The sequence below is a fragment of the Chiloscyllium punctatum genome, chromosome 3 (genome assembly GCF_047496795.1).
Source record: "Chiloscyllium punctatum isolate Juve2018m chromosome 3, sChiPun1.3, whole genome shotgun sequence".
NCBI classification, from domain to species: domain Eukaryota; kingdom Metazoa; phylum Chordata; class Chondrichthyes; order Orectolobiformes; family Hemiscylliidae; genus Chiloscyllium; species Chiloscyllium punctatum.
This window is the reverse complement of record NC_092741.1, coordinates 76,103,217-76,117,994: the sequence shown is the minus strand read 5'-3', so window position 1 is coordinate 76,117,994 and position 14,778 is coordinate 76,103,217. Positions and strand designations below refer to the sequence as shown.

The following is a 14,778-nucleotide window of genomic DNA, read 5'->3' as shown; positions in this document are numbered from 1 at the left end:
GCATAAGAGATACAGTAAGTAAGTTTGCAGTTGACACCAAAATTGGAGGTGTAGTGGACAGCAAAGATGGTTTCCTCCGGTTACAACAGGATCTTGACCAGATGAGCCAATGGGCTGAGAAGTGGCAGATGGAGTTTAATTCGGATAAATGCGAGGTGCTGCATTTTGGAGAAACAAATCTTAGCAGGACTTATACACTTAATGGTAAGGTCCTAGGGAGTGTTGCTGAACAAAGAGACCTTGGAGTGCAGGTTCATAGCTCCTTGAAAGTGGAGTCGCAGGTAGATAGGATAGTGAAGAAGGCGTTTGGTATGCTTTCCTTTATTGGTCAGAGTGTTGAGTACAGGAGTTGGGAGGTCATGTTGCGGCTGTACCGGACATTGGTTGGGCCACTGTTGGAATATTGCATGCAGTTCTGGTCTCCTTCCTATCGGAAAAATGTTGTGAAACTTGAAAGGGTTTAGAAAAGATTTACAAGAATGATGCCAGGGTTGGAGGATTTGAGCTATAGGGAGAGGCTGAACAGGCTGGGGCTGTTTTCCCTGGAGCATCGGAGGCTGAGGGGTGACCTTATAGAGGTTTACAAAATTATGAGGGGCATGGAAAGGGTAAATAGGCAAAGTCTTTTCCTGGGGTCGGGGATTCCAGAACTAGAGGGCATAGGTTTAGGTGAGAGGGGAAAGATATAAAAGGGACCAAAGGGGCAATTTTTTCATGCAGAGGGTGGTATGTGTATGGAATGAGCTGCCAGAGGAAGTGGTGGAGGCTGGTACAATCACAAGATTTAAGAGGCATTTGGATGGAATATGAATATGAAGAGGAAGGGTTTGGAGGGATAGGGGCCGGGTGCTGGCAGATGGACAAGATTGGGTTGGGATATCTGATCAGCATGGACGGGTTGGACCGAAGGGTCTGTTTCCATGCTGTACATCTTTATGACTATATGAACAGAGCCCTGCGGGGCCCCACTCAATATTGTCCTACGGGCAAAATGCTTTCCATTTACAACCACCTGCCTTCTGTCAGCCAGTCAATTCTGAATCCAGATAGCCAAATCTCCCTGTATCCTGTATTTCCTGACTCTATGAATGAACCTACCATGGGGAACCCTATCAAATGCTTTGCTGAAGTCCATATCCACCACATCCGCTGGTTAACTGTCTTTGACCTGTCTTGACACCTCCTCAAAGAACTCAGTTAGATTTGTGAGGCATGACCTGCCCCTCGCAAAGCCATGCTGACTGCCTTATGACCATCACATTATGCATTGACAAATAGTCATAAATCCTATCCCTCAGAATTATTTCCAAAACTTTGCTGACCACAGATGTAAGACTGGTCTGTAATTGCCAGGTATTTCCCTATTACCCTTCTTGAAGCGGAACAACATTCGCCTTCTTCCAATCCTCTGGTACGACTCCTGTGGAGAGTGAGGAGGCAAATATCCTCGCCAGCGGCTTAGCAACCTCCTTTCTCACTTCCCGGAGCGGCATAGGATAAATCTGGTCTGGCCCTGGGGACTTACCAATCTTAATATTTTCCAATATTTTTAGCATGTCAACTTCATCAATCTTGATCTGGTCAAGACTGTATCCCAGCTCCTCTAAGTTTTCATTTACAAGTTCCCTTTCCTTGGTGAAAACCGAATCAAAAAACTCATTTGGTACATCTCCTATCTGCTCAGACTCCACGCACAAGTTCCCTCCACTATCCCTGATCGGCCCTACCTTCTCCCTGATCATTCTCTATTTCAATTATATTATGGTTTTTGGTGAATTAAATCTGATCTTTAACTCACATTTAATTACAATTTTGAGTCGATAAGTATAAATTGTGTCCAACGATTTTTCATATTTGGGGTTATCCTGTATTTGGTGAGGTTTTTTTCAGGCTGTTAGACTCTTTGGGCCCCTTTTATACCAGTTTGTTGTGAAAGTATGAACTTTAATATATATTGCATGCTTTTGGATAGCTATTTTATTTGAGTTTCAAAAGTTTTATTGGGGATGAATGCTAAGTAAATAAATCTAGTCAGTGGTCCCCACATCCAAAGGATGAATTTTGTTTTAAAAGGATGTGCCAACTTTCCTGTCTCTGAATTAAGGGCTGAATTTTGACATTTTGATACTTAGGTGATTTTGAATTGCTCTGCACTTCCCTGCCTCCTTCATTTGTTGAGCAGCCCAAAAGAATCTATACGGAAGGAAGCTTGCTGGACAGTTTCCAACATCACTGCTGGAAATAGAGCACAAATTCAGGTGATATATTTATGTTTTACTGTGCTCTTAAAAGTAATGCAAAGTCTAGTCCATTAACTGTTGCCCTATTTTGGAGCCTTTGTTTTTAGCTGAACTGAATAAATACAAAATATTTTAATGCAGGTTTGTATTGTGCCCTCGCTGTCTGGCAGCATTGTGATGTAAAGGACTTTCTAGATATTTTTCCTTAAATTGACTGTTTTTAAACATCTTTTTTCACTTGTGCTTTAAAAATATTGGTGGTAGGTGAGAAAGTGTTCATCTTGAGGTATCAGATCTGTCTGTGAACTAAATGTGATGGGCCAACTAGTCATCTTTTGTATTTCATTTCATTTGTAAATATTGTTCTATTAGAGGGGTGGAAAGTAAGTGGTAAGAGACAGGAGGTAATAAAGAACTCCATTTTCAATAGATGGAATGTAACAGCTGGTGTTACTTAAGAAATCTGTTCTAAACCATCAACTTTCCATTGCCTATGATGAACATGCTTTTTATATGTGGTGGTGATGAAAAAATCAGGAGTTGTGTTACTAACTTTGTCAAAAAAGCTAAACTAGAAAGCAGGGTTTTGTGGATTGGCAAAGAAAGTTGAAATTATATATTGACTTTTTTGTCCCCGTACTCAATCTATGACAGATGAAATTCAATGTATTGGAAATATGAGGGTAAACATTTAGAACCTGTTTATTTGGAATATCTTTGTATTGCAGTCTAGGAGCTGGAGAGAAGCAAGAGAAATAGTCATTGTACATTAATCACTAAAATTTGGTGTTTTTGTTTGAAAAGCTTGAAAGCAACAATATACTTATGTTGAATTTCAAAAATGAGCAAGTGATGCTTCATATTGTGATTTGGACATAATCTCATCAAGAAGATTAAGTTCAGCTTTGTGCTCTGAACCTCAGGAAGGAATCCATTGACTACGGAAAGGTATAGCGCAGATTCATCATAATTATATCAGGGCTTAAGGAACTTAAATAATGATGTATGTAAACTTTGGGTTATGTTTTCTTGAATTTTGATGCTTGAGAGGTAATCTAAAGTTGCTTTAAATTATAAATTCTTCATTTGGGTAGAGTTTTATTTTCTGGTAAAAGCATCAGAACAATAGGTAATTTTCTTAATTATAATTTGTGGTGTTAGCAAGGGATTGTGTAACAAAATGTAACAGAAAAACATGAGTTTTTTTCTCCAAAGGTTCAATTTAAATTTAAAATCAATGAATAGATTTACATCAAATAAAAGAATCAAAGGTATTGAGCAAAAGTTTTATATTAAGATATAGGCACTAAAACAGTCTGATTTGCCTATTCCTGTCAAGTACTAAAATTCTCAATACTGAGAAGCAATTGGAAACCAATTGCAATCCATATAGGAAATGCAGTCAAATGTAAGATTTTTTTTAGATGGATTCAGTTATAGAGTCATTCAGCATGGAAAGACTTTTTGGTCCAACCAGTCCATGCCGAACATAATCCCAAACTAGTCCCACCTGCCTATTCCTGGCTTATTATCCCTCCAAACCTTTCTTATCCCTATAACTATTCAAGGTCTTTCAGCAATTGAATAAGGGAGGTTGCTGAGAAAATGTTAAAACCCATGGTTTCCATACTTAAGTCATTTGTTTTCTTTTAAGAGATTCAGCTGAAACTCCAGATGAGATATGAAGGCAGATGACCAAAAGATTGGTCAAAGTGATGGGTTTTTATTAGTCGCTTACAAGAAGAACAAGGTGAACGGTTTGGGGAGGGAAGTCTGTGAGGCCTAGGGCCTCAACAACTGAAGGGACAGCAAACAAAGGTGATGTAATTAAGTTTGCGGATAAATTCTGTCATTTCTTAAAAAGAAAGAAAAGATGAGGACAAAAATCTGTTACACCTTCTAATCGGTTAAGAAGCAAAACTGTTTGCCTGAGAGCCTCTAGTTTGAGAACAGAATATGATGTGTTTGGAAAAGAAAATGCAAAATTGCTCGAGAAACTCAGCAAATCGGGCATTATCTTGTGGAGAGTTAAGCTTCAAGTCGTCGCTGACAATTCTTCAGTCATACTGGACTGAAAGTGTTAGCTCTGTTTCTCTCCTCAGGTGCTGCTAGAATTGACACATTTTTCCAATATTTTATTTATTTCTTAAATATTTGAAATTGCCTTCACATGCAACTACTTGGCTTTTTCCACCATCTCTAGTATTTTCTGTTTGTTTCTAGCATTTGCAGTAGTTTGTTTTTATTTTATAGATGGTTCTGATTTGGTGGAGTTTAAACAGATGTACTACCAGAATGATAAAGATAGTTATGAAAGATATTTATATTCAATTTCCAAAGGAAATGGTGAATGTGTATTCACCTCTCTAGAAACCCCTAAGTGCACAAGTGCAAGTGCAATAGTAACTGCATTGATCTTTTTTATTGAGAAATGAAAATAAGTTAAAAATTTTGTTTTGAATATGTGTACCGTTATTATTTTATGCATTTTTAATTTAATGTACATATTATTTTTTCTACTTAATAGGCTGTAATAGATGCAAATATTTTCCCAGTGCTTATTGATGTTCTCCAAAAGGCTGAATTCCGCACTAGAAAGGAGGCTGCATGGGCTATTACAAATGCAACGTCTGGAGGAACTCCAGAACAGATCAGGTAGTTATAACCAATGAATGAGAAACTCCCACTTACTTGTGTTCTAATTGATCCCATCCATTTTTACATCTTTTGTCAATCACCTAGCTGTTGAGTTAAGATGTTTCATCTTTGATTCAAAATGATGTTTCTTGATTTCCATTTATTACACTTAATGCTATAATTCGTGGAATTCAGATTCTTGGTGAAGTACTTAACTTTATAGAAGTGCACCATGAGTCAAATTTATTCTGTTACTGTACCATTAGTAGACATTCAGTCTGTCAGAATTGTTTCTATGTACCTGCCTCAAATATACTATGACAGAAAATTCTAGTGAAATTCTCCAGGGCAAAGCCATTTTTTAGAATCCACATCTGTATAGTCTTTTGAATACAATGCTTTACACTACTTTACTTATGTCATTTAAAATTCAATCTTTGTTCTACTAACAAAGATCTTAAAATATAATAAAGTAAATGTTCTCTTTCTGTTCAGATTTTCAACCTTGTACCTCAAATCATTAGTAAAATGTGAACGTGACCATGCTTATCATTGGTGATTAACCATAATGCAAATTTTAGAATTTTTAAAAAAAATTCTCTGGCCTCTAAATTGCAAGTTGAATTGCAAATTGTTTCATATGATTAGATGACTCAACAATGGACAGTTGTGTGGCAGGAAGTAACTGCTCATTCTTATTACCGTAATAACCTTCGATTTTAGTTTAGCGGGTATTCTGTTTAAGACATAACTTCTGTGTTTTCCTGTAATTTTTTTGGAGATATTCAGATTCCATAGTTTAATCAGTTAACTGAAAACCACAATTGTCAACTGGCATCTTTGTTTTCATTTCAAGGTATTTGGTGGAACTGAGCTGCATCAAACCTCTCTGTGACTTGCTTACAGTCATGGATTCCAAAATAGTGCAAGTTGCTTTGAATGGACTAGAAAACATTTTACGATTAGGAGAGCAAGAAGCCAAACAGAATGGAACCGGTATCAATCCATACTGTGCACTTATTGAAGAAGCCTATGGTGAGATGCTATAGACCTAATTTTGCAAAGCAAATTATGTACCTAAAAGAGAGGGTATAACTCTTTGTGCTCTACAGAAATGAAATATTCCTTGGTTCACAATGATAGGTTAAAACATGTGATTCTCTGGGCATTTTGACATAAACAAATTTGTGAGCGGTATCAAGACCTGGCTTGAAGTGTCTTTAAGTATCTAATTAGTCACACTAAACTAATTGAATCTGATTTTCACATGCGAGCAGATCAGCTTTTGAAAGATCGCCTGACTGATGCAATGGAGAAGATTTTCAGTAGAAAATTAAAGTTCAGTTATAAAATTGAAATAAAGTAAATGCTGGAGAGAAAGGAGAAGCAGAAGATAAACAGTTAAATATTTTATCGAGTGTTACTTCATTTTTTTTTAACTTCTGGGTTAATTTGTGACACGGTCATTCACCTGAGTGGGACATCACCTAATATGGTTCAGTTTTTATCTATCCAACTATAGTCAGCTGTAATGGCTTTTCTTCCTCCTTCTGCACCATTTCATATTCTGTAACAAAGTAATCTTCTAGGATCATAGTTACAGGGTCATACATCACAGAAGAGACCCTTCCCACATATCTACACAAATCCCAGTTTTCAGGACTTGGCCCACAGCTATGAATGTCAGTTTTATTTCAAGTGCTCATTCACTTACTTTTTGCAGACATGTGCCATCTCTGTTGCCCTTCCAGGCATTGTATTCCAGATTCTCAATATCCTTCGGGTGAAAACTTTTTCCTCAAATCCCCTTCTGCCCTCCACCTTGAAAAGATACTGTCTCAGTATTGATCCTTCAAATAAGCGGAACAGTTGGTTCCTATGATAAGATTGTCCATGCTCCTCAATCTTATACACCTCAATCAGGTCCTCAGCCTTCTCTGCTCTAAAGAAAACAACCTGACTCTATCCAGCCTATCTTGCTAGTACTTCCTAAATGTATCACCTCTCACTTTTCAGGGTTGAGTTCTATCTGTCACTGATCTGACCATCTGATCAATCTATCTATAACTTCCTCTGACTGAAGAACACCTTCCTCATTATTAATCACCCAGCCAATCTTTGTACCATCCACAAATTTACTTCCCACATTCCCATCAATATCATTTATGTATGTCACAAACAATAAGAGACTCAGCACTAGTTCCTTCGCATGCCACTGGACACTGCCCTTGAGTTTCTCAAAAACAGCTTTCTACCACCACTTTCTGTCTTCTACCATAAAGCTAATTTTTGATCCAGCTTAACAAGTTAACCTGGATCTCATGTGCCTTTATCACATTTATCAGTCTCCTCTGCTAGACCTTGACAAAGGCTTTGCTGAAATCCGTATGAACTACATTAGCTGCACTTCTCTCATCTATGCATCTGATCACCTACCTCCAAGTTCAGTTAAATTTGTGGGGCTTGACCTCCAACTAAAAAAGCCAAGCTGACTATTCATTAGTAAACCTTGCTTGTCCAAGTGGAGATAAATTCTATCCTTCAGAATTTCCTGCAACAGTTTCCTCAGTATTAATGTGAGGATCACTGATCTATAATTAATCTAGTTTATCCCTACCACCCTCCAGTCATATGATACCTTTCCTATGGTCAAAGATGAATTAAAAATTTGCTAATAGATGTTTACAGTATTTAAGAATGCCATTTGGTGCATTGTGCCACTCAAAGATCTGATTACACTAATCCTATTTTGTAGCTCTTGGGCCATAACTCTGGAGGTTATAGCAATGCAGATGATTATTTAAATGCTGCTTAAGTATTAACGAGTGTTTCTCACTCAACCAGTCTTTCATGTAGTGAGCTCCAGGCTCTCACCATCCTCTGCATTTTAAAAAAAAATGTATCTTCAACTCTTTTTATATAGTTGCAAGTCAGAGTTATGAGCACCTTGGAGGTCAATCTAATGTTTTGATGTATCCACTGCCTTTGGCCTTGTCGAGGTTACAAGTTGGAAAATGCATTCCAAGGAGTGTTGGTGTGTTGTTGCAGTGTACCTTGTAGATGGAACACTGGTGATGGAGGGAGTGAATTGTGAAGTTGTTAGATTGAGTGTTTAATTAAGTAAGCTGCTTTGTCCTGGATATTTTAAAAGCAAGGATTTTCATATTTATGTATTAGACTATATATTCTGCTTTCTGAAATGGATGGATGATGAAAAATGCAGGATCCTGATGAAGTTGGAAAGCCCTGGAATGTTTCTGTTTAGGATGGGAAATTCCCCTGTTACCCAGGATACTGGATTAGGATGAGAAATGCAACTCCATATAACTTATCTGGAGAATTATCCAGGGACTATTAGACAAGTCAAAACCTGTATAATTGCATAATTGTTGTCACTGACTTCTTGGGTCCTATGGATCTCATTAAGGATCACTGCTGTTAATGAGCTAGAAGGGCAGGAAGTGAATTTTCAAAGTTGAAGTTGCTAAACTTCAGTCTGCATTTATTGCATTGCTGTTACCAAAAGATTGAAAGAATGGGGCAATCTTGCTTCAGGCATGTGATTTACCTTCATTGTCCTGCATACATGCTCAGTGAGACGACTAGCTGTCTGATGTGTTGCTTCCTCTCATTTGCAAAGCAGTGGCGGCTACATCAAGGTTACCAACAGACATTGCTGCCTAGGCTTTGCAGTCAACTCCTGCCTTCTGGATATGCTTGGCAGAGTTAATTAAATGTCAAACTTGCCTCCAACCCAGTTCGTGTGTTTACATTTCAAGATTTCAAGTGTTGTAAGAGTGATGTTGCAGTATGGGGAATATCCAGGCCTTTAGTCCTGACCTCCATGTGAAAAGAAATCATTGGAGGCTGTGGAACAGAGGTGGGGGAATGACATGTACACAAAATCTTGTTTTGTATTTTCATGTACTGGCTCATATTCACCTCTGCACTTGTCTGCCATTCCTGATAATGAAACTGTTTATTTTAAAATAATCAAATATTCTGGTTAATCAAGAGGTCTGCATAATCAATGTAATAAATACTCTTAAGTAATAGAAAAGTAATGAAGACGATATAGGCATCACTGTTCTAGTTTTTTTTTGCGGCATAAATGACTTCAATTATAATGTAACCTTTGCCTTAAATAAAACTTACTGGCAGAGGATTTTCTTACTCTCATCCTCAACTAACTACTCTGATATTGTGGAGATCGCGTTACAGTAAATGTCTGGTATTTCAGGTATATAATTTTTGCCTATTTATTAAGAGTGCCAGTTAAAACAAAGTTTGCTGTAATTTAATAACTGGATGCAGATTTCCTAACACTGAATCAGACAATTGAGGGGTGATCTTTTTTAGATGTTTATAAAATCATGAGGGGCATGGATAGGATAATTATTCAAGGTCTTTTCCCTGGGATGGGGGAGTCCAGAACTAGAGGGTATAAGTTTAGGGTAGCGGTGAAAGATATAAAAGGGACCTAAGGGGCAACTTTTTCACACAGAGGGTGGTGTGTGTATGGGATTGTGTTGCCAGAGGACGTGGTGGAGGCTGGTACAATTACAGCATTTAAAAGGCATCTGGATGGATATATGAATAGCAAAGGTTTAGAGGGATATGGGCCAAGTACTGGCAAATGGGACTAGATTCGGTTAGAATACTGGTCGGCCTGGATGGGATGGACTGAACGGTCTATTTCTGTACTGTACATCACTATGACTCTAATTGATAAGACCAGTTCTTCTCAGAAAAATAATCACATGAATAGTGCATATTGTTTTATTCACATTGTGCAGTACTTTGAAGTAACAATATCAAACAGTATAATTGTCTATAACGTTGAATTGTGAACTCTAATTTCAGGTCTGGACAAAATAGAATTTCTCCAAAGTCATGAGAACCAGGAAATCTATCAAAAGGCCTTCGATTTGATTGAGCATTATTTTGGTATAGAGGAGGAGGACTCTAGCATTGCACCACAAGTGGATGAAAATCAGCAGCAGTTCATCTTCCAACAGCAAGAGGCCCCAATGGAAGGATTCCAGCTCTAAATGCATGATTGGTGAAACTGTCTACAAGTACCACCATTGCAACATATTCAAAAGGAACTTCATAAATCCTCAGAGCCAAAATTATGAAGAAGCTGCTGTAGTGGAGTTTAAAATTAGGAACATTGTTGAAAGGGCAAAATTTTGAGGCAGCTTATGCACTTTTCTATTTGCAGTTTAAAATTACATTTAAACTGGGGCTGTTGATTTTCATGTTTCATATTTAATATTCATTTAAGTATCTGGGGTTATAAACATCTGAACTCTTATCTGAATTGCTCCAAAGAGAGAGCTGTTGGAGTAGGAGAGACACCTATATTTAAGCTGAAATTGCAGCCATCTAAATAGTACTGTTTCATTTAACTGTTTACAGCCCTAATTTAAACAATACTTATTTATTCTTTTGATCCCAGAGCCTCAAAATACTGTTACTGTTACAGGGTGTGGTTTACTTTTTGTTGAATAATGAAATTGAAGTCTAACCTATTTGACCAAAATCCTTTTGAAAGGTTCTGAAGTTGTATTGCTGTTATTTAAAATTTCAGACTTGTAAACTACAATTTGAGCAAATTAGTTAGCACTGCAACCTTCAACACTAGTATCTGTAAACATAGTTTATAGGTACACCTCCCCCTCCCAATGATAAATCTACCTCTCTTTGAATTAAGACAGAAGTTGTTTAAAAGATTCTGACTTGTTGAAATATTTGTTATACTACAAGTCAATTCTGTGAATGAAAACAATATTATCAGCATTTGCTAGTCCATATTCCAATATGGAAATCTGTAAATTTACATTTTGTTCTTAACTTACTGGAAGATAATTTCATAAGTGCACTCTGAACAGAAACTTGAAATTGTAGCAGTACCAACTATACTTGGAGTTAATAATTGCATTGGGGTGTGTAGAGTACATGTACGTTTTTTTGTAGAAAGTGAAATAACTGGCAATCATTGAAACTGTAGTATTTCTAATTAGGTGACCATACATGGTTAGTAGCAATATGTAAATTGTTCCCCTTCTCATCACCCCCCTCCCCCCCCCCCCCCCCCGCATCTCCCTCCCCCTCTCTCTCTCTCTCTCTCTCTCTCTTTGCCCCCTTCCCCCTCCCACCCTAAAGTTCCAAAAAATGCACTAACCTAAGTGAAGATGATATTATTCTTCAATTTGGGAAATTAATTCAAGTCGATTTAATAGTTATCAACTTAAGAATTTTGAACAACCAAATGGGTGCAGGTTAATGGTGGCTAAAGTGGCATTTCACAGTCATGCTGTTTAGTCATCTCCTTCATTCACCTTTTTTTTCCTCTTACTGAGCACTACTATTGAATTGCCTGTTTTCTTATTCCTTTAAAAATGTTTGTTTATCCCTTAAAATTCTTTTATGTACCAGAGGTGTATGAACTACTGCAGAAAATCTATTTTATGTTTACTTCACTAAACTGGTAGAATTAGAATTTCCAGCTGACGTTAAATGTCAAAAATTTGCAGCTGATGTTAAAATAATGTTACTAATCTTCAAAACTTAAATATAACAAAATATATTACTGGTTTCAGGTTTCCTCCAATATTTAATTCACTGTACCAGCAAGAACACATTTAAAAGATTTGCCTGGTTAAGGATGGGGAATGCACTTCTGAATTAAATAATTTGAAAGAAAATAAATTAGATCTAGAAATGCATACAATTTTCTAAAATAATTGTTAATTTTATTCAATATTAAGTATATAGATTTTGACCTTGAAATTTTCAATATTTATATTCATGAATTTTTCTGCTTATCAGAATTCAAAGTTAATTTTGCTGTTATGTTCTATTAGTAAATGGGGTGGATACTAAAAATGACAGGTAATACCAGCTAGTGAGTGCTCAATGTGTTTGTGGGAGATTCCTCTGTTGATATTTTAAGGGAGGCACATGAAAAAATATTATTGGTCATTCACATATTGTCAACAGTAATTATTAATATCTCAAGGGGCACCGGTTGTTATTCTGTATGGCCTGAATAAACAAAACAGCCAAATTTGATCTATCATGATAAAATGTAACTGCGGAATGTTGGCAAGTATGTGCACATCTACGTACAAAAGCAAATCAGTATTTGAAAAAAATTCTTTTAAAAACTCCTAGTTACATTGTGAGAATATATACAATTGTGATTTGTAATACATTCATAGAACAAAGACATTTCTTCCTGTGAATGTCTTGTTTTTTTTGTGTTATATAAAATATTTCTTGATGCAGCTGATGCCTTTCAATGAAAAGTGTCTTCTGCATTATATACCATTTTTTAGGTTCATGGTGGGGGGAACGGGGGAAATGATGTTTTGGAATTGCAGTTGTAGTTCTTTGAGTCTTGAAAGAACCAAACTCATGAAATGTATGCAACAGTAATACACAGTTAAAACGTAACTAATGTTTGCATGTGCTATTAATGCATGGCTGTTTTAATACACAGTTCTATTGCCAAGCAACATGCATAATATATATTACTTAATTGCTCCCATATCACTATTACTAAAAGACCACTCACTCAAATTTGCATAGCGTTTGACAAGGGTGGCCAAATCTTAATTTAAAATTTACAACAGTATTACTTTGAAATGCTGGAAGCATTTTTTGTCTGTTAAAAGTATAGTTAATATTTAGCACATAACTACTTCAATTTCATGAAACACTTCAACTAGGATGAAACTTTATATGCATAGTCATGTTGTGAATGCATATCAATTGCTCAATCTTGCCCTTGGAAATTTATGCAGCAGTTTGCTCAAATGCCCTGTTTTGGAATTCAGAAATGATTCTACAAATGCTGGTTTTGCAAATACCAGAAAATAAATGTTGGAGCATTTTGTATTGTAGTTTTTGTTTGCTACATTAGTTATGTCAGTCTATGCCTCAGTCATGAGCTCAGTTTAGCATTGGCTACCTAGCTGTATCTTGCAGTACATATGTTGTATCCTACAGAATAATGTAAGCCTCAGAACTAATATTACTAAACTAATGTATTTGAAGGCAAAAATGTTTAATATGGCTTCCTTTATTAGATAAACTATAATGTAATACATCTCTACCAGCAATAGTTGCATAAATCATGGAGAAAAAGCTTAAGTTTCAAAAATCTGTGCTCTAAATTCACATATCTACATTAAAGCTAATGTTTGTGTGTATATATTTTTTTACAATGACCAGAGCTGTACAGTTTGACATGAGTATTCATGTTTTTGGATCTATTTTCTTTCATTTGGGATTACTTTTTTCCTACTGTTGCTGGCAACAGCCCCTGAAATCAACAGCCCTGAAACTATTTACCTTCTTTTCTCTGTCCCCAACCTGACCAGTCTTGTTCTCCTTAAATTTTAATCTCTGAAATTGTTTGAACAAAATTGAGTAATGCGCCAAGCCCGATGCAAAAGGGTAAATATCATGCAAAAGAAGTCAAATTTTGTTTGTGCATTGTTTGTATATGTGCTAAGGATGTTGATTTTTTTCTTCCACTCTTGGGCTAGGAATTGCACAATCTAACATTTATTGAATTGCATTGGAATGTATTAAATTTGGAAATGTCTGGAAAGCGAAGAAAAAAATAAAATCCATTCACACTATTTTGATTTGAAATTTGTTTAACTCCATGTTTTGGGTTTCACTTATTTAAAGTGCTTGCTTTTACATGCTGTGTCTCACTAATTTAGTCTTCTAATTCCTTTTATGATTAAAGCATGTACTGAAACATTAAGACCCAAATTATTTTAATCTGTGTGGAAAGCCCAAAAGCGCTATCCAATAGCAATATTGCGTATGTTCTGGCTTGTTATGAAAGCACTAATTTTTCCTAATGCATTTAACAATATCAAAATTAGACTGGACCTGAAGATCCTGTTGAATTTGCATCAGAAATGAATGATACTTGTGTCAACACGCAAGCTTGATTTTTCTGTCATGTTACTGTATTAATGCTGTCTTTTCCATTTTCAAATTAATTTTATAGTATTTGAGTAACTTACCATTATACAAAATTTTGTTGTATTCTCATGCTATCAAATGCTTTGCAATGATTTTCACTTTTGTTCAGTTGTGACAGTTCACATACACGTAGTGAGGTCCCGTGATCAGCAAATGAAGTTAAGTTTATCTAGTTTTTGATGGTGGTGAAGATTGCCAACTTGGATGTAAATGTTATGGGTTATTTATATCCAGCCAGATGGACTTCAGTTTAATGTCTCATCTTGAAAAAACTTATGCATTAGTCATTACTTGAAGTAACTTGGATTATGTGCTGGAGTCCTGGAGTTGGGTTTGAATATAGTCTGGTGGTATGGTAATGATTTCTGTGCAGTTGTTTACATTTTCTTTTATGCTTTTTTTGCATTCAGCATTACTATGTAGGTCGTCATAATATTTCCTCTCCTTTGAACTGCTCCAGTGACATGCAGTTCAAATCTCCTAAGAAGTTTTGTTTTCATTTTTATATTTGATGAAATGGGTATCCTAGTCCTTGTGGCTGGGCTTGTTGACTGCAGGCAGAAATTTTCATCAGCTAAAAAAACTGCAGTTTGCACTTTGACTTTCTGGACTGCATTCAAACCCAGTTTGCTCAGGTAGAATCAAGTATTGGTAGAATGTACCAATTTCCCCAATTAATTTTAATACATTTCTTATGAAAATTGAGAGACTCAATGCAACATCAATTAGTTGCAGCAAAGAAAGGTTAATTTTCCTATTGTTTCTATGCTGAGTCTGTACAAGATGAAGAATGACTAGTCCCATTCCAGCCCTTTCACTACAATCTTCCAATCTTCAGGTAGCTATCCAATTCTCTAGAAGATAATTGTGTGAATCCACCTCTACTGCA

At 36.3% G+C, this 14,778-nt stretch overlaps 1 protein-coding gene across 2 annotated transcripts in view; it reads left to right on the top strand.

Annotated features, from left to right (window-relative positions):
• Positions 1-13,531, top strand: part of kpna5 (karyopherin alpha 5 (importin alpha 6)) — a 33,871-nt gene extending 20,340 nt beyond the window's left edge. For both annotated transcript variants that reach the window (XM_072555415.1, XM_072555423.1), the window contains exons 11-14: positions 2,133-2,258; positions 4,768-4,895; positions 5,734-5,912; positions 9,741-13,531. In XM_072555415.1, coding sequence (XP_072411516.1) covers positions 2,133-2,258; positions 4,768-4,895; positions 5,734-5,912; positions 9,741-9,928 — 621 coding nt within the window. In that variant the 3' untranslated portion in view covers positions 9,929-13,531. The remainder of the gene's footprint in view (positions 1-2,132; positions 2,259-4,767; positions 4,896-5,733; positions 5,913-9,740) is intronic.
• The last annotated feature ends 1,247 nt before the right edge of the window (positions 13,532-14,778 follow it).